The sequence below is a fragment of the Penicillium mononematosum genome (genome assembly GCF_028829835.1).
Source record: "Penicillium mononematosum strain IBT 11891 chromosome Unknown utg000005l:1.0-9366267.0:1.0-9372171.0, whole genome shotgun sequence".
Classification (NCBI taxonomy): Eukaryota; Fungi; Ascomycota; class Eurotiomycetes; order Eurotiales; family Aspergillaceae; genus Penicillium; species Penicillium mononematosum.
The window spans coordinates 2,630,507-2,653,050 of record NW_026643275.1 but is presented as its reverse complement, the minus strand read 5'-3'; the positions used below and the strand labels follow the sequence as shown (position 1 = coordinate 2,653,050).

General features: G+C 41.4%; 8 protein-coding genes across 8 annotated transcripts; 4 read left to right on the top strand and 4 right to left on the bottom strand.

The window, feature by feature from the left end:
• Nucleotides 1-349: 349 nt before the first annotated feature.
• On the top strand, nucleotides 350-942 carry N7519_009076 (uncharacterized protein; the record flags this gene model as incomplete). The annotated part of the gene is made up of 2 exons (XM_057295849.1): nucleotides 350-535; nucleotides 601-942. The coding sequence occupies 2 exons, from the start codon at nucleotides 350-352 to the stop codon at nucleotides 940-942; spliced, it is 528 nt and encodes a 175-aa protein (XP_057143731.1).
• A 929-nt stretch (nucleotides 943-1,871) lies between these two features.
• N7519_009075 (uncharacterized protein) lies at nucleotides 1,872-2,414 on the top strand (the record flags this gene model as incomplete). Its single annotated transcript, XM_057295848.1, has 1 exon — nucleotides 1,872-2,414. The coding sequence occupies one exon, from the start codon at nucleotides 1,872-1,874 to the stop codon at nucleotides 2,412-2,414; it is 543 nt and encodes a 180-aa protein (XP_057143730.1).
• Nucleotides 2,415-4,437: 2,023 nt separating this feature from the next.
• cgnA (collagen triple helix repeat protein) lies at nucleotides 4,438-5,677 on the bottom strand (the record flags this gene model as incomplete). Its single annotated transcript, XM_057295847.1, has 2 exons — nucleotides 4,438-5,490; nucleotides 5,525-5,677. The coding sequence occupies 2 exons, from the start codon at nucleotides 5,675-5,677 to the stop codon at nucleotides 4,438-4,440; spliced, it is 1,206 nt and encodes a 401-aa protein (XP_057143729.1).
• Nucleotides 5,678-5,786: 109 nt separating this feature from the next.
• N7519_009073 (uncharacterized protein) lies at nucleotides 5,787-6,008 on the bottom strand (the record flags this gene model as incomplete). Its single annotated transcript, XM_057295846.1, has 1 exon — nucleotides 5,787-6,008. One exon carries the CDS (start codon nucleotides 6,006-6,008, stop codon nucleotides 5,787-5,789), a length of 222 nt encoding a protein of 73 aa, XP_057143728.1.
• Nucleotides 6,009-6,699: 691 nt separating this feature from the next.
• On the top strand, nucleotides 6,700-7,419 carry N7519_009072 (uncharacterized protein; the record flags this gene model as incomplete). The annotated part of the gene is made up of 1 exon (XM_057295845.1): nucleotides 6,700-7,419. One exon carries the CDS (start codon nucleotides 6,700-6,702, stop codon nucleotides 7,417-7,419), a length of 720 nt encoding a protein of 239 aa, XP_057143727.1.
• Nucleotides 7,420-15,297: 7,878 nt separating this feature from the next.
• Nucleotides 15,298-16,141, bottom strand: N7519_009071 (uncharacterized protein; the record flags this gene model as incomplete). Its single annotated transcript, XM_057295844.1, has 2 exons — nucleotides 15,298-15,617; nucleotides 15,676-16,141. The coding sequence occupies 2 exons, from the start codon at nucleotides 16,139-16,141 to the stop codon at nucleotides 15,298-15,300; spliced, it is 786 nt and encodes a 261-aa protein (XP_057143726.1).
• Nucleotides 16,142-18,983: 2,842 nt separating this feature from the next.
• Nucleotides 18,984-19,838, top strand: N7519_009070 (GAF domain-containing protein; the record flags this gene model as incomplete). Its single annotated transcript, XM_057295843.1, has 4 exons — nucleotides 18,984-18,986; nucleotides 19,068-19,174; nucleotides 19,254-19,650; nucleotides 19,728-19,838. The coding sequence occupies 4 exons, from the start codon at nucleotides 18,984-18,986 to the stop codon at nucleotides 19,836-19,838; spliced, it is 618 nt and encodes a 205-aa protein (XP_057143725.1).
• A 1,521-nt stretch (nucleotides 19,839-21,359) lies between these two features.
• Nucleotides 21,360-22,331, bottom strand: N7519_009069 (aromatic alcohol reductase; the record flags this gene model as incomplete). Its single annotated transcript, XM_057295842.1, has 1 exon — nucleotides 21,360-22,331. One exon carries the CDS (start codon nucleotides 22,329-22,331, stop codon nucleotides 21,360-21,362), a length of 972 nt encoding a protein of 323 aa, XP_057143724.1.
• Nucleotides 22,332-22,544: the final 213 nt, after the last annotated feature.

The window sequence follows — 22,544 nt, the reverse complement described above, 5'->3', positions numbered from 1 at the left end:
ACCATATGCACGCCCATATCTCTATCCCAGGGGCAAATCTTCCCCCATTGGGCTCCCAGCCATGTTTTAATACACTTCAGCCGCCAATGGGAGGCATCGGACCTTCCTTTATACCACCTGTATACCTTCAAAGTGGATGCATGAATACCATGGGTGGGATTGGTCCAATGGGAGGTTTTCTACACCAACCTGGTCAGCAATTCATTCCTGGACAACAGTTCGTTCCGGGCCAGCAAATTCCCCCCTAGTCCAGTCTTTACACCGGGCTCAGGACAGCAACCGATCCCACCATGCTTTGGTCAAAGTCCGCAACAACCTTGTCCTGTTTGTCCTCAGGGGCCACCAGGAAATGCAGGGCCCCCCGGGCCTCAAGGGCTTCAGGGCGAGAAGGGGACTCCGGGGGCTCAAGGCCCGGCAGGTCCTCAAGGATCCCAAGGCCCAGCAGGCCCTCAAGGAGAGCAAGGACCAGCAGGTCCTCAAGGAGAGCAAGGACCAGCAGGTCCTCAGGGCAATCAGGGGTCTCCTGGCCCTGCCGGTACTTCCTGCAGCCAAAGCCAATGTCAGGCTCCGATCCAAGGGAACAATCCGACAGACACCAAGAACAATGGAACCGAACAAAATCCTACCCCTGGTGGCGGAGGCATTGCCCGAGGAGATGCTGCCCAAATTAACGCGGATTTACCACCTTCTACCAGTCAAGGGGGCATTGCCAATGGCTACTCTGCACAAACGGAGAGTGCGTTGCCCATTGTCGGACAGGCAGGTATAGCCAATGGAAATACCGCAAATTCAAATGCAGATTTACCTTTGGCTGAAGGAGGAATTGCTAAAGGCGATGCTGGGAATACTAATGCGGATTTACCCTCTGCTACTGGCGGAATGGGAGGGATTGGAAATGGCAATACAGCACTTACCAACGATAAACTGCCTCCAGCGAGATAATTTGAATTGCTTTAATATTGAATATGACTGGTCATCTGACGGAGGTTCAATATGTATGGTAGCCAAGTGATATGCATAGATGAAGTATGGGGTACGAAAGTACAGACAAATTGCCTGGATAACGCCATGATTATAACTTGGTTTTCTCCAGCCAGTTATCCTTTCCATCATTATATCTAAATTGCTTTTCTGCTAATACAGAGATCATCAAAGTACATTATCCATCACCATCGCCCAAATCTAGTGCCCCATACAAAACAACCCCCAACAACTGACCTGGACTCGCGATTACAAAAAAAAATCGTCTGAATACAATTCTCTCGAAAGACAACTCTAGGAATTCCATTAGATTGCCGGAGCAAAATCTTGTAAGGGGGTCGAAATAGCCAAGCCACATAGGTTCCAGACTCGGCCTATGCTGCAGTAAAAAAGAAAAAAAGGAAAAAGGAAAAACAAGCCTCTACGACGTAGCGCTTGTGGCATGCATCCCTTGGTTGAACAATTAACTTTGACCGCTATGCCAAAAGCGTATGAGTCTAGCAATGGACCATTAATGCGCAACAAGCCGATGAGAATGTTTTCAGATATTGAAGAAACATTTCCGAGGTAATCCCCAGTCTCGCCGTATGCATCATCGGCAGTAACGTCATTGATTCGAAGATATGCGGAAATAGGCTAAAATAGGCTAAAATAGGCTCTTATGCTGAGCTGAAATCAAGCAACTTTAGGTTCGGGCCATAATGGAGCATCCCTACATGTTTGCTATAGGCTACAAATGCGGCTGTTACACTCCAGTTTCTGGGAAACAGACATTTTAAATGCTTATGAGAGTTCAACAGTAATGTATACCGGATGCTCTCACCTGAGTAGAAAACTTCTTTCCTCGCTCATCCTTTCTATCACTTCATTTGTTCACGTTGATCCCAGAGATGCAGCCCAAGCTTTATTTACTGTGGGCTTTTATCTCCAACATCCATAGTGTGTCTGCGCAACTCTATTCTGGATGCCTTACTCCTCCTTGCTATCCACCAGGATACGCTTTATACTGCAGCGTCGTTCCTAATGCGCCATTATGTCTCGATCATGGGAATACCGGGGGTGGACTGAACGGAATGGGCTACCATGATCATCCCCTACACCTATATCCTCCTTATCATCAAGTACGGCCGCCGCAGCCACCTCATCCACCTGGCTGTCCACCTCCCTATCCTGTGCAACAACCCTATCCTCCTCCTCCTCCTCCTCCCTCCCTCCTCCTCCTCCTCCTCCTCCTCCTCCTCCTCCTCCGCCGCCGCCGCCGCCGCCGCCACCCGGATACCCTTATCCTGTGCAACAACCCTATCCTCCTCCTCCGCCGCCGCCGCACGGTTACCCCTATCCTTTGCCTTACCCTTACCCTTATCCGCCTTACCAGGAAACACGTCCAGGGCCGGATCGTCCGTCACCTTCTAGACCTGATGAATGCCCCGTGAGTCCTCATTGCCAGAAGGGGGAGAGGGGTCAGAAAGGGGACAAAGGAGACAGAGGCGACAAAGGCGAAAAAGGCGACAAAGGCGAATGTGACTGTAAAGCGAACAGTTGATGCGCTATAGAAGTGATGAGTCTTATCAACTTCGAAAATCATATTATCCCAGGTTTACTCGTGCTATATAGTGTCACATTCTTTTTATAAAAAGTCATCTTGTCACACCGGGAAGTGCATCTTATCATGAGGGTTCTGTAATAAACGGGTTGAATACATCAAATTTCAAAAGGTGGTTAGGAGCAGCTGAAGAATGCCCGTCGTGTGCTATATGGTAAGCTAAAAAGAAATTGACAATTTGTCACCTGAACCCGGTCCTTAAACTGGGAATTTGCTAAGCTAGGAAGACCTTCTGTCTCTTAGCGCACATGGTAGCATATGCGTGAGATTCACAAAATTTTTCTATTTTCTCAAGTCCTATGGAAAAGATTCTGTACTCCAAGCAGGTCATGCCTTATGGGAAAATGGGTCTTGTAACTTGCTTGTTCAGCTGCTACCATGCTGATATCACTATGATCGAGGCAAGCAAATGGTTAGGCGCCGCTGCTATCCGCTCGAAGTGATTCCATACAAGCAAGCGTGGTAGCCATCAAAGGATAGCTATACGTATCTTCCGAATCAGACTCATATCGCAGTGATCTGACTCTAGTCATCCATTCAGTGGTCCGTATGATGTCAGTTCGGGTTGTTTATCGCCACAGAATGCAGCGTTACTTTTCATTCATAGTTTGTGAGTCGCTGGTAGCTTAGATTGTCACTGCATTACGACGCTTCGTTCCAAGAGCATCACCAGCAACTAAAAGCGGAGGTAGTGATCATTCGGTTTGAACCATGGGCTCTCTCAGTCCGGCCTATTAGGATATATACTAGGCTCAGTAGCGACTCGGGACATTTCCTATCGCGCCGGTTCTGGTTAAGCCGTATATCATAATTTTTTAGTTCCCATAATTATAGTTCCAGAGGATTAGTCAAGTTTATCAATGCAACAGTTCTATACTTGATTAAACGAAGACGGTATTTACTAGCAACATCAGTCAACTGATTTTAGCTACACAATCTACTCAAAATAACTAAATATCATTACTAAACATGCAGCAACAGCTATCCAGTCCCACGCTATACGATGCTTGCGCGTTGCTGCACTTCACGATCATCCCGCAGTGATTAGTCATTTAATATGCGGATTTCCGGTATAGCTAGTGAAAATATTCCTTCAAGTCAGTAGGAGCTCATCCAACCGCACTGTTTAAACATACCTCAGTGTAACACAGTATACCAAATACTCCACTGTCTTCACGTACTAATGGCTGGATCTAGATCGTGGCATGGTTGCATAGCCAGTGGTAGGGAGTCAATGACTGGCTAAGCACTACATATTATACTACTTACGTTTTTCAGAAATGAGTGGAACATGCCGTCATTGGCTTTAGCTAAGGGTGTTGCGTCGCATGTGTGGATCAGCCGACTCGGCTAGGTTCACACTAAGTACCTACTACATGGCGTTCTTCGACGAGCTTCACTGAAACGTAGAATAGCTCCAATCGGCTTCGCTGCTTTGGCAAGGAGATTGAATCAACTTTTCTGACTTCTCAGTGTAGACTGGTTAAAACTTGGCACTTTCTTGGATTAGCCGAGACGGCATTGAAGACCTTTTGAGACTTCTTATTGTGACCCACTAAACTGATCGGATTAAGAAGTATTTAACAGTTTCGACTTTTTCTAGTTAAGTGACTGCATGAAATGTTCCTATTAAAGGTATTGAATGTAGTCTGCAGATGTCTTTCGTGATGGCAGAAGGTAGGTTGGAAGAATGGGTTTCAACTTCGCAAGAACTAGGACATTTTGTTCTAATACTGCTTAATCAAATTGAATAATTAGATTTACTGTATGCTTGATCTTTTCGACAGGGAAAGTGACATAGAAGGATATGGCTTATACCAATACATGTACTGACCTTGTATCTCCAAGGCCATTTAACCCCTGTTCAAGGCACGAGCAACCCAATAGATCCGACTCTCCCCTTTATCATTTTCAAAGCCTGACTCTTCTTTGTCGGATATTGAGCACTTCTGCATGGTCCCTGTTGGCGCAATAACTCTGCAGGTTGACTCTGAAGAGCATAGTGCAAGGCATTCGAAAATGTTCTTTTCCGCGCTCATGGTTTTCACGGGGGCTTTGAGCGGGCTTTTTTGGCTTGTGCAGAAGATCTCATATTTCACGCCACCCACATCCAAGGTTGATCCATGGATATCTGGACATTCGCTCTCTCGCGCCTTCTTGATATTTGGCGGGATATCTTTCGATGGTCGAGCCTGCATTGCAACAGCAACTATCCCTTCGGGTGATGGCGCTGTTTCGACATCGCGATTGGGGTTCCATGAGACGATAGAGCTGCCGCTAGCGCCAACTGCTTCACAGCCGGGAAGGGTTGAGCAAATGATCATAGCCTCTTCAAGGCGATGCGTGTTGAATACACTGTACTTTTCCCCGGAAATGACTCGCCGACAGGTTATCCTAAATGTTACCCCACCAACCTTGACTTCTCTGCCATCTGTGTCTGACTTCGGCTGGCAAAGCCGAAGGGTTTCAAGCTCCGAGAGTGACGAGCCTTGTTGAATTGTATTATTGTTAGGTTTGGGGTTGTTGCCCTTGTCGCCTGTGTTGCCTTTGTCGCCTGTGCTGCCCTTGTCGCCTGTGCTGCCCTTGTCGCCTTTATCACCCTTGTCGCCTGTTTCGCCCTTGTCGCCTTTATCACCCTTGTCGCCTGTGCTGCCCTTGTCGCCTTTATCACCCTTGTCCCCTTTCTCGCCCTTGTCGCCTGTTTCGCCCTTGTCGCCTTTATCACCCTTGTCGCCTGTGCTGCCCTTGTCGCCTGTGCTGCCCTTGTCGCCTGTGCTGCCCTTGTCGCCTGTGCTGCCCTTGTCGCCTGTGCTGCCCTTGTCGCCTGTTTCGCCCTTGTCGCCCTTGTCGCCCTTGTCCCCTTTCTCGCCCTTGTCACCTTTGGCGCCTCCATCTCCCTTGAGGCCCTGTTCACCTTGTTTCCCTCGGGGCCCTGTTCACCTCTCGGCCCCAAATCGCCTTTGTCCCCTTTAGGCCCAGGAGGGCATTTCTTGCAATTGTCATTTGGTGGTCGAGGCCAATTGGGATATGGCTGGGGAGATCCCGTTCCTGGATGTGGAAGGAAAGGATACCATGGATTATAGTGGCCCCCATTGGGGTATCTCGATCCTAGATGATTGGGTTAGCTTGATATGCCTGGTGATGGATGAAGAACTCTCAGTACCATAAGGATCCTCAAAAACGGGAGGGTAGACGGTAGGCCTTAATACAGAAGGGTCAAATCCATTCCCGTGACACGACGGTGGGTAGGAATGGTAGCTGGGTTGGAAAGGCTTCTGATAGCCGAGTGGATAGACTTGGTTCCCGTATGGCTGAAAACTAGCTCCACCACCGTACGGAAATTGTGGACAGTGTACAGCACCGTCGTTGCTTGTATGGCAAGTGTTACTTGTGCTGCAGGGGCAGGCAATGTTCGGACCAGCATGATGGCCTGAACCTAGCTGTACATGGATGGTGCAGATGAACGATGTTAATATCACCAAGGATCTCATATTTCAATAAATGTTCTTCAAGTAAGGGACGAAAATAACAGAAGAGATATCGAAGACTAACAATTGGGGCAACACAATGATTGATTTAAGGTATTATATTCTAGCCATTGAAGTAACAGCAGGGTTGTAAACAGCCATTCTCAAGGCAGAGAATGCATCACTAGGAAACTGGATCATGATTCATCGACTGTAGAAATAAACAACTAAAGAACCTCACATTTCCTGACGTTGTTTTCCAAGGGTGTTTCATGTCTGGTTGAACCCTTCGATTGATCTACTTGGAAATGAAACCATGTAGGTTTTGAAGAAGCTCTCATTATACTTTGTTCCAGAGGGTTTCCGGACATATCCTTATGCTTCCAACTTTACCTCGCTATACCTACCAAGTGTAGATATCCTGACGTCCCGGAGTTTAGGTCTGATGCTACTGTACCATAATCTACCTAGAGACTCTACTTTGTTGATTGATTCTTGTAATCCTTCGGGCTTCCGTTCGCAGTAGTTGGGTCTACGCCAGGATATTTAAACCTGTCTTTTCTCCGGACAGCAGACGGGCAGATCAACGTTTTAGCAGGCAAATCAATCCTGCAGTCCTAAATCCTACCAAGTGGTCATTACATCAATATGCCTCATATCTCTCTCTGTCTCAAGTTCCTCTTAGCCCTTTCTCTTACCCATCCCGTCTTCAGCGCGCCATCAACCCCGATACTACCCCTCCCGGGCCTTCAAAATCTCTTCATCCCCTTGGATGATGCCCCCGTGCCACCAATTCAACCAACAAAAGACGAGCTAGGCCTCTTTTATGGCAAATGCTACCGGATCGAAAACAACAAAAAGCAAAAGCTAGGCTACCAACAAGGTGCATACTACCGCTATGACGCAGACGATAACCGGCGCCCATTCCGCGTGTGCCGCTCCACTCGGGGCTCTTGCAAGCGCGAGCAGGACGACCAAAACGTTTACAAGAACGACCGGTTTTATCTCTGGGATGGGCACGGTTCGGCTTGGTCCAAGGGCCCGACTTGGATTGGTTTCTCTGGACTGTTTTTGTATCCGAATATTTACCGCGATATTGAGAATTACATTGCGCCATTCAAGGCGCATAAGAGTTGTGATCGCAGCGATCCTCCTCGCGTGAAAAATGATGACATGGATGGCCAGAAGGACAAATGTTCCCTTTGTGTTAATCTGAAAAACAGTTACAATAACTACAACGGGCTGGCCACGTACCCAACGGGCTATGTATATCAGACGGCAAACCCGTCGGATTGTGTTTATTGGGTGCTTAAAGAAGTTGATTGTCCGGATGATGATTATATGGTGGAGGATGGGAATGAACTGTGAAGATTGGTCGGCCCTATCTTATGATATGATGCCGGTAAGGCTATTGATGAGGGATATGTGTACTGGCAAACGTTGTTGACCTTGTCTGGTTATATGTTTTCTTTTCTTTTCTTTTTTTTTTGGCTGTTTCCTGTTATAACGATTGTTTGGTTGGTTGCTAATGCTTTCAAAATGGTTCAACTTCTATTGTATGTCAGGCCTTTTGTATATAGCATGGAATAATGGATAGGAAATATTTTCACCGCGAGCCATTGCAACTAAGGGATTGATAGGACACCATAACTATATGTATTCTTCTGCGCGTACCACTGGAAATGTATCGATTATCATATGATGGTGTATCCGCGAGCCCGCCTAAAAGGACGCTCGCTTATTATGCTTTAGATTTGCTGCGCTTAAAGTGTATGGTGTTTTCCCCTAGAGTTTAACGTACCACATTCACTCTTTGTAGAACGAAGTGATTTAGCAGACATCTGAGCCATCCACTTATTAAATGATCTCTTATTTTCGCACAGCTAAAAAAAGTCTTCAATAGTATGACAAGGGAGTCTGATTTCTAAAGTCGGTAGAGGGTCGGACTACCCTAGCTGAATAGCAAGTTTTGTATAGACAAATACCAACCTAGTATAAGTAAATATTATTGACTAAAGAAATGATTTACTTGCCCTTCTAATTAGCCCGAGATCTAGTATATCTCCGGGAAGGCTTCTATTTGCCAGCGGCATAGAAGGCTATGTAGGAATTATGATGATACAGAGGAACTGTGTTGTACTCTGGAGAGAGGAAAGAAGAAGAGATGAGGAAGCTCTAACTGGAAGTCCTGGTCCGGGCTATCATGTGATGGATCATATGCTAGTCACGTGACTGCCCTAATAATTAAGGTCTGAACTATATGATACTAAGAAATGAAAGTAGGGATACGATAGGACCGACACTAGTTAGTGATAATAATAGTAGGCTTCCGTAGAACCTAACCGGACCCGGACCCAACCCGGACCCAACCTAGGTTTGGGTCGGGTCCGGGTCTAAAATCTCGACCTAGCGCTAGGTCCTAGGTTACTACCCTTAACCCGGACCTAATATAAACCTAGGCTAGGGCTCTAATTAGGTTATAAATAAGATAAATATACTAAAGAATCCTAACTATATAATTTATATAATCTCTTATTATAACTTTAGGTATTTCTTTTATATCTTATCTTTATTAAGAGTCTTATAGATATAATAAAATTTAAAGCTTTTTAGAGTATATATTCGATATAAAAAGATAATATTTTAGCTAACTAGTAATATTAGAAATTATTATTATCTTAATATTTATACTTCTATCCTAATAATCGGAGTTATATATTAGTCTCTAATAGTTTAGACTTAATTATATTATCTTTAATATCCTTTATTATATTATTCTTTTTATCTTTTTTATCTAGCTCTTTAGTATTACTAATTAAATCTATATTAATTTTAGGGGATTGATAGAGGGACACCCCCTATGGATCCTGCGAACACCCCTTTGGATCCTGGGACACCCCCCTGCCTGAAAAACCAGGCTCATATTCCTAATCGGGTAATATTTCTACCTCGATACCTGCACCTGTCTACCGCCTTTCTCACCGCCTTCGGGGGTTTATACCGCCTTCGTGTCAAATACACTCCGCCCTCTACCTAACACTATAGGACGATAGCAGATACCTATAATTTATATACAAAATATATAGTAAAAACAAGTCATTTTAGTCCTATATATGTTATAGGACTCGAGTAGTAAACAAACTAATAATACAATTCTAGTTTATATATATTAACCTACCTTCTTCTAATCTATTTTTTATTAGTATCTATATTAAATTTATTATCGTTTTTATTATTTTAGCTATTAAAATAGCCTCTTTAGGCCTATTATACCTCGAATCATCGGATTCGGACCCTTAAGATTGTCCCTAAGTCTCTACCCGTAATACTAAGTACCTAGTCGTATACCTAGCTAATCACCGAGACACTCGCTAGCGAGATATCTATAGAGCCGCTTTTTACGTTTCCGCTACCCCTATTAAACTAGTAATACTATATACTAGAGGAAGGTACTAAAGTACTAAATATATTCGCGCGCCTATATAGTTATATAGTCACTATCCGACACTCTAAATACACTAAAAAGGGTATTAAGAAATCAGTTTACCTTTACTACAACCGAGGCTATAAGATAAAGTAAAAGGATACTAAAGAGACTACTAAAAAACGACGTACTATAACACTTACCTATAGATACCCCTTTATAATAGTGCTTCGTCTAGATTCTATAACTAGTCTTTAGCGACCGATAATTAACGATTTAAAGTCTAAATATAACTATCTCCTATCGCTAGTATCTATCTATATAGCGTAACGAAAGCTTAAGCTTATATATAAGAAAGATAAGATCGAAAACGCGCTTCGCTAAGGCTATATAACCCGCTAGATCATAACTAAGATCTATAAAGCCGATCTAGAGAGTATCTTTATACCGCGTGATATTTATAATATATATAGGAAGCTAAGCGATATATTTCTTACTAGCCGTACGCCCCTCTAAGTATTATTAATAGAACTTCCGAAGGATAGTAGCTAGATCTTTAAATACGAGCTAGACGAATAATTATATATATCTACTTTATTTTATATATATAAATCGAGTGTTATAATACTTTAGAAGAATCCTTAGGTAATCTCTATAGACTATATATATAAGACTAATCGGTACGGTCTTCCTTTATTAGATATCGTAGGCTTTACTACTACTAGATTAATATTCTACCTAGGCTTTACCTTTATACGAGATAAAAAGGATAACTTATACGAGGTAAATATATACCTAATACTCCTATTTAAAACTAACTAATACTAATACCTTATTAGGATTACTAGGTGATATTTACCTATCTCGCTAAAGTATACGACTCCCTAAGTCTCGATCCCCCGCGTACAATCCTTACTAATAAAGAGAGAGCTTTAATAAATGTAATTAAGACTATTTTCCTAGATATAAAGAATATAATCTATATCTAGTATATCAATATAAATATCTTAAAGAAAGCGCGCCCCCTTCTCGCTAATCAAATTGTATAGGCACGTCGAGATACTAGAATCAACCGCCGCCTTACCCTAGCTAAAGCCTAGGAAGTCTATGAAAAAGCTAAATAGGGGTAGAAGAAGATACTCCGCTAGTAGAATCGTATTATTTATACTACTATAATTAAGGAAAAGGACCGATAATAGAGTAATTTTAAAGAACGATACGCTAATCCCTCTAGCCTCTTTACCCTATTACTAGATTATATATAATAAAAATAGCTAGACGACTACCCGGAAAGGTTCCTTTATTACTATACTAGATAATACCTCTATCTTAATAAGATCGCTACTTCCTATATAGAGAGCGCGTATTAGCTTCTAAAGTAAGATCTCTAGGTTTTAACTAGTGATTTACTAGTAGTACTCCGTTACTTTAGCTATATAATAGAGCGTTAGTTCGTAAAGGTCTAGTAAGAACTAGAGATCTAGAAGATACGTAGGCCTAAGTAGGCTTATTAAAGGCTCTACTATTTACTTTATTACCGTATTTTAGTACGGGTAATCTAGCTTATAAAGGATATTTACACTCGGTATCTTCCTCTAGTAGATAATAAGCCCCTAATTCTACTAATTTACACTTATAATTCTAAAGAAATAGCTGGTTTTCTATATATCTATATACTAAAATAGTACGAAGAGGAAGGACGATACCTCGAGCTAGGGCTATATCACTAGTATTAGCACTTATATAGTGTCGATATACCCCTAATTAATCTATTACTTCTCGTATAGGATCCCCTTTAGGCTCGGCGACGAGGCCGCCCTTAAAATACTAAGAATCTCCTAAGCACCTAGGCTAGTAGCACCTAGGCTAGCAGTACCTAGGCTAGTAGTACCTAGCAACTGTAGTCTTCCGCGGATCCTCTTATATAGGATCGTTCTATACACCGAGATCCTTCGTTATAAAAGGAGAGCCGAGGATAAGGACGAGGACGGCCGCGGGGACGGGGAAAGGGACGTAGGCGTAGAATAAGTAATAGTGAAACTAGTAGTGGTAATAGCGAGACTAGAGGATAGGGACGTGGTCGAGGATAGGGTCGAGGACAGGGTCGAGGACGTAGAAACCGGGCGCGGGGACCTACGTAAGAAGCATATTCAACCTATATAAGTATACAAATACTTAAATCAATAAAAATATACGCTTTTTTCTGATCAAAATGCATGTTTTTTTACTATATAAACCAGAATTCCTATAGTTAGGGTAGAATTATATGGCAGAAAACTCTGCACTAGCAGTATATATAGCAGAATCTAGGGTCGCACTACATTAGGAAGGCGGTGCTGTGTATGCCTGAAATCCTAGGCATTTTCAGGCAGGGGGGTGTCCCAGGATCCAAAGGGGTGTCGCAGGATCCATAGGGGGTGTCCCTCTATCAATCCCCTATATATATTATAAAGATATATCTTTAGATATTATTAAACTAAAAGTAATATTTATTAAATTTTATAACTAACTTTAAAAATATTAAATATTTATATCTTCTATATAATATATTTTTATTTAAACTACTTTATTAACTATTTAAGATATCTAAAAAGCTAATTATATATCTTAAAAGTATAATATTTAATAATATCTTAAATCTTTAAAAGTTATTGTTGGAGATCACGTGACCTGTCATATGCCAGTCACGTGATCCAGTCTCACAGGACTTCCAGTAGTTAGTCGAGATAGCTTCCTCTCTCCTCTCTTTTCCTCCCCAGAGTCCAATACAGTTTCCCCTGTATCATTTCATTCCTACGTAGCCTTCTCTCTCGTTGACAGTTATAGAGTATAATTAAAGAATAGCTTTATAATACAAAGAAGATAGTTAATTTAATACTCTTCTTTAATATTTAGTAGTAGATTAAAATAAATATACTTTTTATAAAAAGAGTTAAAAATAGACTAGTCCTTTTATATAATAAAGTATTAAAAATATTAAATTCTATTAGATCTTTATATTTTAGATTAGAGTAATCTTAAGTTTTTAAAGCTAGAGATTATAAAAACTCTCCTATTATTAAAGACTAAATATTTATATAGATTATAAAATAGTATGATCCCACAGCATGTATTAGCATTGGCATACATGGTGTGGAGACACCTATATATATATACCACTGCAGTTAAACTGAGTTCCAGAACTCAGTTTGGCTATGCCTTTTTGGCTTAATGGGTAAGAGCTCGGAGTAGTGGCCGGCTCTGGATCTCAATAGTAGATTTTATTTAATATAAAAGAAATCTTTTATTATTATTATTATTATATATTTTATTATTTTTATAGATTATTAATAGATCTATTTTATCTTTATAGTTTTATTTCCTAGATTTATTTTAATATATCTAAAAAGCTAATTAAAACTAAATTAGATAATATAAATAAAATAAAGAATTTAAATAATAATAATACTATCTAATAAAATTTATTAAAGAGATTTTATAAGAGTTTTATTATTTACTATATTATTAGAATTTCTATTAGTATATTATTTAGATTTATATTAATATATATACTATAAATAGATTTAAAATCTAATAGTACCTTTTAATAAACCTAATCGCTATTAATAAAATAGCTAGTAATTATTATAAATATCTATAAAAAGAAAGAGCTTTAATAATTAAAAGCGATAAATATCTTTGAATTAGATAGAAATATCTAAAATATACTCTATTATTAATCTTTAACTATATTTAATAACTAGTAATAAACTATATTAATAGAAAAAATAAAAAAGATAGATAAAAAGATATAAACTATTTAAATTAAACTCCGAAACTTTAAATATTTAATAAAATATAAAAAAAGTCGATTAAAAGATAAAAAGGATAAAATCTTTTTTTCCTAAGCCTTTTATAAGAAAAAAGCTTTAATTAGAGTATTATTTTAAAGAAATTTAGTAAAAGAGAATAAAAAACTAAATTATAATAGAATATATAGCTTTATTAAAGAATCTTATAATCTCTAACTTTAATATATCTTTAGTCTTTTAATACCCTATACTTTTAATATATTTTAATATTATTAATATATTATAATACTATACTCTTTAATTATTTATTAGATAAAGATAGATAATATAAAAATATTTAAGAATCTAACTATAATTCTTATATATAATTTTTAATACTCTATTAATACTATTTATAATCTAATTAAACCTATTTTAAATACTAAACTAGTAATTTAAATCCTAATAGATCTTATTTCTTTCTAAAATTAGTTTATAACTACTAGTCGATCTATTTAATATAAGTTATATTATTGTAAAGAATAAATACCTTTCTCTAATTAAGATTAATATATATAAATAATATAGGAAATATAAAAAGAATAATTAGATAAAAGAATTTAAAGTTAATAGAGTTAAAATCGAATATCTATTAACTAATAAATAGTTTAAAAGTATTAAATTAGTTTAAAAAGGTAAAATAACTAAGATTATTTATATCTCTATTATAATAGATAATATTAAATTAGATTACTAGCTCTAAGGTATAATAAATAAAATAATTAGAAAAAATTAATTATAAAAAAAAGGATAAAAAAGAAAAGGAATATATATAAAAAGTAAAAAATATATTAGTCTAGCTATAAATAGAAAGTTAAATAGATAATTTATTATTTATTTAAAAAAACTAATTTATTAGTATTTAATTAGAATATTTTATAGATTTAAATATATTAGACTTAGTAATAATCTAATAGAACCTAATAGAATCTAATAATAATCTAATCCTATCCTAATCTTTTTATAAAAGGTCTTAAAAATATTTTAATATAACTATTTAAATATATAAAACTAATTTAATACCTTATAAAATAGAGATTAGACTAGTTATTTAGTTAAAACCCTAAGATTATAATAATATATAATATATACTATATAATCCTATAGAGAAGTAATTAAACTATATAGTTATTAATTAGTAGGGTAAAGTCTTATATTTATAAACTCCTCTATTTAAAATATATTTTTATAACTTCTACTATACTAATAAACCTAATCTATTAAATACTACTATAATTATAATTATCTTTAATTTTTATTAGTAATAAACTAATATCTAGCTAATATAAAATAATATAAGCGTTAATTTCGTTTAGTTATATAAACTTAATATTAAATATATTAGTTTATATAGGTTCGATCTAATATAGAGAAAGATACTAATATTATATATTAATTATTTAGTAGCTTTATAAACGCTAAGAGTTTATTTTTATATAAAGTTAGGTTTTACTAGGGCCCTAATAGGGCCCTAGCCTAGGTCCTAGGTTAGGTCCGGGTTAGCCGACTTCGACCCAGACCTAGTCTAGGTCCGGGTCCGGGTTAGACGTCTCGACCCAAACCCGGGTTATACGATAGACTAAGTATTATAGCCTATACTAGCTATAATAAGCTAGGCGTCGGATAGAGCGGTATCTCTAGTAAAATAAAAGGGGTAGTACGTTAGGCTAAAAGCGAATATATAGTAGTTAGTAGGGGCTAGAGTAAAGGAAAGGGGGTAAGGCGATAGGTGTAAGATAGAGAGGTAGGAAGAACGGAAAAGTGAGAGAGGGGGAGGGTGAGTAGCGAAGATAGGTCTTTTATATCGGCGGCATTAAAGGGAGGTTACGTGACGGCGTATTAGGATGCTAAACTTAAAGAGGCAAAACTAACCGCATATAGTAATTTACAGGTCCCGATATTATAAGAAATATATGTATGCCACGAAATATATACACTTAGAGAAACATACTTAGACTCACATAGGACAGAGTGCAACAGAAATGTTGTAGTCTATCCAACGACAGAAGTCCAGCCATTATCAATAGCGATCGTCGCACCGTTGATGTGACCAGCGCCCTTTCCATACGTCAAGTTCACACAGAATCCAGCAACCTCATTCACATCCACGTAGGGAGCTTGAATCGCGTCGAGCACATTTACCATCTTCTTATAACCCTCCATATGCATCCCGGAGTTGAACGCATCAGCAATGTTGGTTTCCATGGCACCCATCATCAAAGCATTGCACTTGATGCCCTTGTTGCCGTAGTACGCAGCAGTGTTTTTAGTCAATCCGACCAGACCGTGCTTGCTAGCCGTATAGGCAGCACCTAAAAGAACGAGTCAATCTCAACTCCAGCAGAAACCTCTCTTTCAGTTAGAACGTACCACTAGCCCACCCAGCCTTCCCGGCAACAGAAACGATATTAATAATGCGGCCATCAGGCTTCGGCTGCGCCAGCATGTTTCGAACCGCCAATTTACTCAGCAGAGCCGGGGCAGTGAGATTAATCGCCATAACACGATCCCAAAGCTCCATGTCCAGATCGCCAATGGGGTCGAAGTGGTCCATGATGCCGGCGTTGTTGACGAGGACATCGATCTTACCGAATTCGCCAATCAGCGTGTCGAACAGGCTCTCCACTTCGTTGATCTTGGTGATATCGGTCTTGATGGTCTTCAGGGGACCCTTGGATGACAGTTCAGCCGAGGTCTTCTGCAGACGTTCGTCGTTTACGTCGCAGATCACGACGCTGGCGCCGGCTTCGAGGAATTGGGCTGCAATTGCTTTGCCTAGGCCGCCGCCACCGCCTGTGACGAGACATGTCTTTCCCACGAGGATTTGTTCAGGCATTGTGAGTGTTGATTATGATAGATAGGAATAATCTTGTGAGTCAATTGAAATCGAAATTTCACCTCGTTTAAATATTCTCCGTTTTGGCGACGGAAGGCCTTCTACCCGCTTTCCGTTGGCATTGGAAACGGTGGAATCCACTCTTCGCTTCATAGAGGCGGCTCAGGGGCGACATTTTCTGGGGTACGGCAGCGCTGAAGGCATCGGACCACCCGTGGCAGCTGGAGTTGCCGAGCGGTAATGTTGGTACGGATACGGGTCTCCATATGATTATGGATAGCAGTGATATGCTGGCTGTGCGTATTGTTTCTTTAGAAAGGTAGAATATCGAGGTCAGTCAAGAACTTGGATCACTTTTGTTCTATACACATGCATGCTGAAGACTTGAATTGGATTCCAGATTTAGGCTTCTTTCTGGCACGAGTTGGCCTATTAAGTGGCCGGCAATACACATCCCGGGTAACGGGTGAAACATTGGGCTTATGCATCCAAGTCATCACGTGAGGCTTATGCACGGAAGTGTGTCTATCCGAGGGCCCTAAGCCCTGATTTCCTTGTTTGTCTCTAGCCCATACATCTACAATATACCTACAATGTAGGTTCTGTATCTTTAAGCTGGTTATAGGTTATATAGTATGGATATCTATAGCAAATACTATAGACCTGGTGGACTCTGTCCTACAGATCTACAAGAGGGGATGGCCAACAACGGTAACTGAATGAATAGTGATAGATGCTGATGATCTCTATCTGCTGCCATGAAACGTATCTAAATAGCCTCGTGGGACAAAGAAAATAAAGGCACAAAGTTTAGAATGATCTACCATAAACTACATAAAAGCACAACTGGCATAAATGCATCAGATCCAGCTGGACAAGTGGCTCAATCAGCTCGATACGGCGCTTTTCACCCCATCAATATCCCCGATGACATGGGGGATAGATATCCCTGTCCGGTTACTGGGCACGTGTCGAGGTTATAGCTCTTCTCTGAGGCAGCTGCGGCCGTAATAGGGGGTAAGTGGAACATTTGACGACGCTTGAAATGGGGATGTCTTGTCATGTTGAAGGCGTAGTGAATTTGGTACTAAGCCTATTCGGGAACTATGAGGTATGTTGTACTGAGGCAGTCCTACCTCGATTATAGAGGTGTAATCCAAACACGCATCTACGGGCTGTAAAGATGACGGTGTGGGAGTGGTCTTTCTCCATATGCTTTATCCACAATACCCGATTCAAGGACGGCCAGAGCCGATGGCTAACTAGAATCTAAAAATCAATGCACAATGACGTCCACCGCCATTCCTCGCCATAGATATGCTTTTTAAGAAGAGACGATCGAGGAAATCAGAGATCGCCCAGTGGCAGGAACGCGCAAAGCCAACTGGCGGTCTGTATCTACGATCAACCCCCGCTCCGTCATCAAATCAACACTAAGCCCGAACGCACAAGCCACACTAGATCGGCACTAGATCCCACTAGTATCGGTGTACATCGTACAAGTTGGGGTTCCAGAAGAGTGGTATAATGTGAGAACTACTCCAAACCAATAAACCAATGTTGATATCAACGGGGTTGTCGCTTTTTAGTTGCGGACAGAACATTAAATTTGATTTCGAAGATCGTGTCTCTAGAATATTAGGGCAAACCTAGTCCGTGCGGAAGTTCGAGCTAAGAAAAGTTTATACGCGATAACATGCGGTATGGACTCGGCCAATTGGCTCTCGTGGGGCTGAGAAGTAGTGGGGGATGGTCTTCATATTTAAAGGGATTTCACTGTCGAAAGTTATATTAAAAGAACCTGGGGCTAGATTTTATTTCTAGAAGGGGAGCTTAGTCTACTCTTTTCAACTTCATAAGAGATCATGTTGGCCTGTTTCTTGCTAGGCAGTGCTGTGGCCTATAACCTAGTCATGGTTATTTATCGTCTTTATTTCCACAAGCTCAGTAGGTTCCCGGGCCTCGTCTTGCTGCCGCAACCGGGTTGTATGAGATTTATTTTTCTGCCTGGGGTCCTGGGATTTTCGAGTATGAGATTGACAATATGCACCGGAAATTCGGTATGCCGCCTATCCAAACGTGGTTAAAAGTGATTTTAAGTTAACACCTTCCAGGTCCGGTGGTGCGTATTACCCCCGACGAGGTCCACATCCAAGAGCCGTTTGGGGTTTCCTTTGACTGGATCAAAGGTACCAGGGAACTGGAATCAGGCGATTACCAACCTTTGGAAGGATGGGCCCATACTTCCCATCCAATGTCTCGAGTATCTCTGTTTCGGGATGTCAATCATATTATCAACTTGATCGAGAAACATCAAGTATATAGAGTGTTTAGTTCAAGGCTTCGACTCTCTCTTTTCTCCCCTTCGAATTCCGGGGAAAATGAAGATTCCAAGTTTACCTGACAACCTCGGATCCGATGGCGATGGTTCTGGGCCCCGAGGTGGAGTCCCGAGAACGACCAAGCACCAAATCCGGCGACTGACGCAAGTTGAATGAGCTGAGTTGGGTTTGCACATGGTAAAAATGTGGAGTTTAGCTTTTCTTCTGAGGCGAGTGGCTGAAACTTCCACCAACAGTATGTTCCAACCACAATTCGACATGGGATTTGATTGGCAGAAAAGAAATAAAAGAACAAAGAAGAGGCGATCTCGGGAGAACGCGATCTTGGCAGATCCAAGTTCAAAGAAAGCCCCTTCGAGCTTTTTTTTGGTTGAACGTCTAAACGCCCCGCTTCTCCGATTCTGCCCTTCTTTTTAAAAAAAGAGCAATCTCAATTCCTCTACATCTTTTGATTTTCGTCTCGCACCTCAGCGCACGCATCCTATACCCAAAGAACCACAATGGTATGTTTGCGAGTGTTTTCCTCCAATTCCCTGCAAGCGCGCACCGCGACGATCCCTGCAGCTAACAATCGCGTCTAACAGCCTCACGCCGACTCCTCCTATTTCATGCCCGGCTCCAAAGCCGACATATACGAACAGCTCCTGCTATCAGCACAAGGACTCCTAGACGGCCAACGGAATTGGGTCAGGTGAGTCACGCACGCAAAATACGCGCGCTTCAACAGCCGCGAGAAACCCTGAAAGCATGGTCGCTTACGACCCCACCAGCAACCTCTCCAACGTCGCTTCCCTTCTATGGCACGCATACGCCTCCCTCCCCGCCCCCTCGTCCTCCGTCAACTGGGCGGGGTTCTACATCCGCGATGACAAATTCCCGGCTCTCGCTTCGCCGGTTACCTCGCCGCCTTTGCCTGGTGCGCCCGGGTCCGGCGGTGTGATTATCTCCACTACATACTCTTCCTCGGAGGACCAGCTTCTTCTTCTTGGGCCGTTCCATGGAAAGCCTGCGTGTCAGGAGATTCGGTTCGGCAAGGGTGTTTGTGGTACTGCTGCTGCGAAGCAGGAGACTGTTGTTGTTCCGGATGTTCTGAACTTCCCTGGGCACATTGCATGCGATGCGGAGAGCCGCAGCGAGATTGTTGTGCCTATCTTGGTTAATGGAGAGGTTAGTACTTGTTTCCTGGTGATGGCGCGGTTTTTGGAGATGCAATTGGTTGAGAAACATACTAACATCTTTAATAGACTGTCGCTATTATTGACATCGACTGCACTGAGCCCTCTGGATTTGACGACGAGGATAAGAAGTACCTTGAGAAATTGGCTACCCTTCTGGCTGAACAATGCGACTGGTAAAAGCGAACATAATTTTCTTTTTATATAATGGTTACGAAAGACACGGGTTTAGGTAAATGAAATTGTTGAGATAATTAATGGGGCAATGTGCATTGATCTGCGTACAATATACGAGGGTTTTTCGTGTGAGCTGTAGTTACTCCGTACACCGGATAGCAATCGTAGAGATTAAGTATCTTTTGTATAGCAACACCATACAAAAAGTACATAAACACACTATGAGTATAACATCGAATTTCTCAACCCTTGAATAGTTAAATTATACTGTCGGCCTTAATAGGAAATCCTAGGCGTGCTTGAAGTTAGAAAATACTGTGGCGTTTTTAAGGTTTTCTTTCCACTTCGATAACCTACCTAGGTATACTTAGAAGTATTCTAACTAGATACGAACTAGAGCAATGTACTAGTTTAGGAGTCTAGAAGAGAGGAGATCTACAAACAAATGGTGATATTAGGCAAGAAGTAGAATGAGTAAAGGGAAATAGCCCTAGATTTATTCATCGACTAGCTAAAATCTCTCAGAATGGTGGGATACGAGTCCCGGTATACTAAGTTTGAGGATAATAAACCATACTAGCGGCGGGTTATGAGCACCCCCAAGATTGAACACTATATTATTGCAATAAATTAGAGCTATTAGATGTATTAAAATATAACGATATGAACTGTTCAGAAACCAATACGCTTAACTGTCCACATATCTTAGGAGGCTCAATATCTGCCACAGCGAGCTATGTAAATTGATCACAGAAAGCCATCATCCTCGGCTACCTCGAGATCGGGTAAATAATAAGCCACGTGTCTCCAAATCGTGCGTTTCCAGGTAGGCAGCCGAGATAGAACGACGACGAGTACCTCTGGAAGTTCATTCACCCGTAGTAACCCGGGGCCAGCCATACTGGGGGAGATATATAGCTGTCGCAAACCATATATAATTATCTGTATTATTAGCCGAATCATTAGGAACCTCCATTGCCAGATACCCTGTCACCACGGCGCCATATGCGGTCTTGTATTTTCCGTCGTTGGGATTAGTCAAGTTGATGTGCTCTGTTTGGAAAAGTGGATTAGCGAATCTGATTTCACTTATACCAAACTCGAGGATGTCAACTTACCCGCCCTATTCACCAAAAATGTGCATAAGCTCGTGTAAGAATATTGCTGGTGTCGAAAGCGCCAACCGTATACTGGTTCCGCCCGTAATTGTTCGGTCGCCATTCCTCCACTCGCTTAATGAGTGTTTGCTGCGTGAAAATTCAAACGCCAGAGGACAGAATGTAATTGATTGCCACTCATCGTGAGCAGTGAAAGCAAAAGTGGTACCTTGGCACATGATATTTCCCTGGACATAGCTTCTGAATCGGGGGGACCATGACAGCCATTCCGCACCGACTCAGAAGGAGAAGCATGTTGACGGTAATTGCCTGAATCCCGTTTCAAGAGCTATAGTGACTTCAATGCAAGACCGAGAGACAAGCAATATGAACCAAAAGGCTCCAACACAGATCTCTTGATCACGTATTAACTTTGATACCTCTCTGGTCCCCAGTAGTGCCGCATGTATTCGGCAACGGTGGTGGGTTGCACTGAAGATAACTTATTGAGCGTGGGCGGTACCACAGACATGTCCCTAGCGCAGACGATTGCCAATTGACATTCCATTCGGGCGATAAATTCGCTTTGTGGAATGGTCAAAAGTTTTGCCTGAAGGGCAGACTCTGTCAAGGGTCGGATCTCGATAGGGCGCTCGACATATTTTTGGCAAATGCTGATCAGATCCTCGAAGCTCAGAGTATCCCCCACCATTCCAAGCTCTCGACCAGCCCATGGCTCAGTAATGTCCAGAGCGGCAACAATAAATCGACCGATATCACGAATGTCAGTCATAGTGAGTCTCGGAAATGTTTGGTCTGACCGGAGAGGAACTTCAACCCAAGGCGACTCGGGGTTCTCGAAGTGAATGAGAAACGGTCCTTCTTGAAACCCAGCCAAGGCATCTTTACGTCTGCCCGAATCGGGACATCCGATGCCGAGATAGTTCATGAACATCCCGCATGGAAAACGAGCGGCATCGATTCGATGTTGATTTACCGACGTTTGAACAACTTCCCAGACCTTATTCTTGGCATCGAGTAGGTCGACCATCGCGTGGGCTGAAGAAGTGAGGGCAAATTCAGACGGGGCAAAGCGGCGGCAGCCTGCAGCTTCTGCTGCATGAAGGAGGTTCAGCTGCACGGTCACCCATTCAGGGCCTGGGATGAGCAAAACACTGATTACTGTGTCTATGCCCTTCAACGCGGTGACCAAAGAAGTCTGTGAATGATAGTCCACGTATCGCACTTCAACTTCATTTTGAGTAAGGCTCTGCTTTTTCGAGACCGTAGTTTCCCTTGATAGAATGACTGGGGTATATCGACCATCCGTGGCGAGAAGAGCTGAGACAATTGAGAAACCTAGTGTTGGACTAGTGCCACCGGCGATTGCGACGTGCATGATGGGCAAGAGATGAATATTATATCGATTTATGCAGTTTCTCTCTAATAGCCATTAGAGAAAAGAAAGAAGATTGATAAGAAACATGAATAGTGTACAACGTAGACTGATCAACTCGTTTTCCAATGCTCCGTGGGCAGACCTCATCACGTTGATTATGTAATGCATGTGATCAAGTCAGCATCATCCTGTACATATGTACCTTTTGTATAG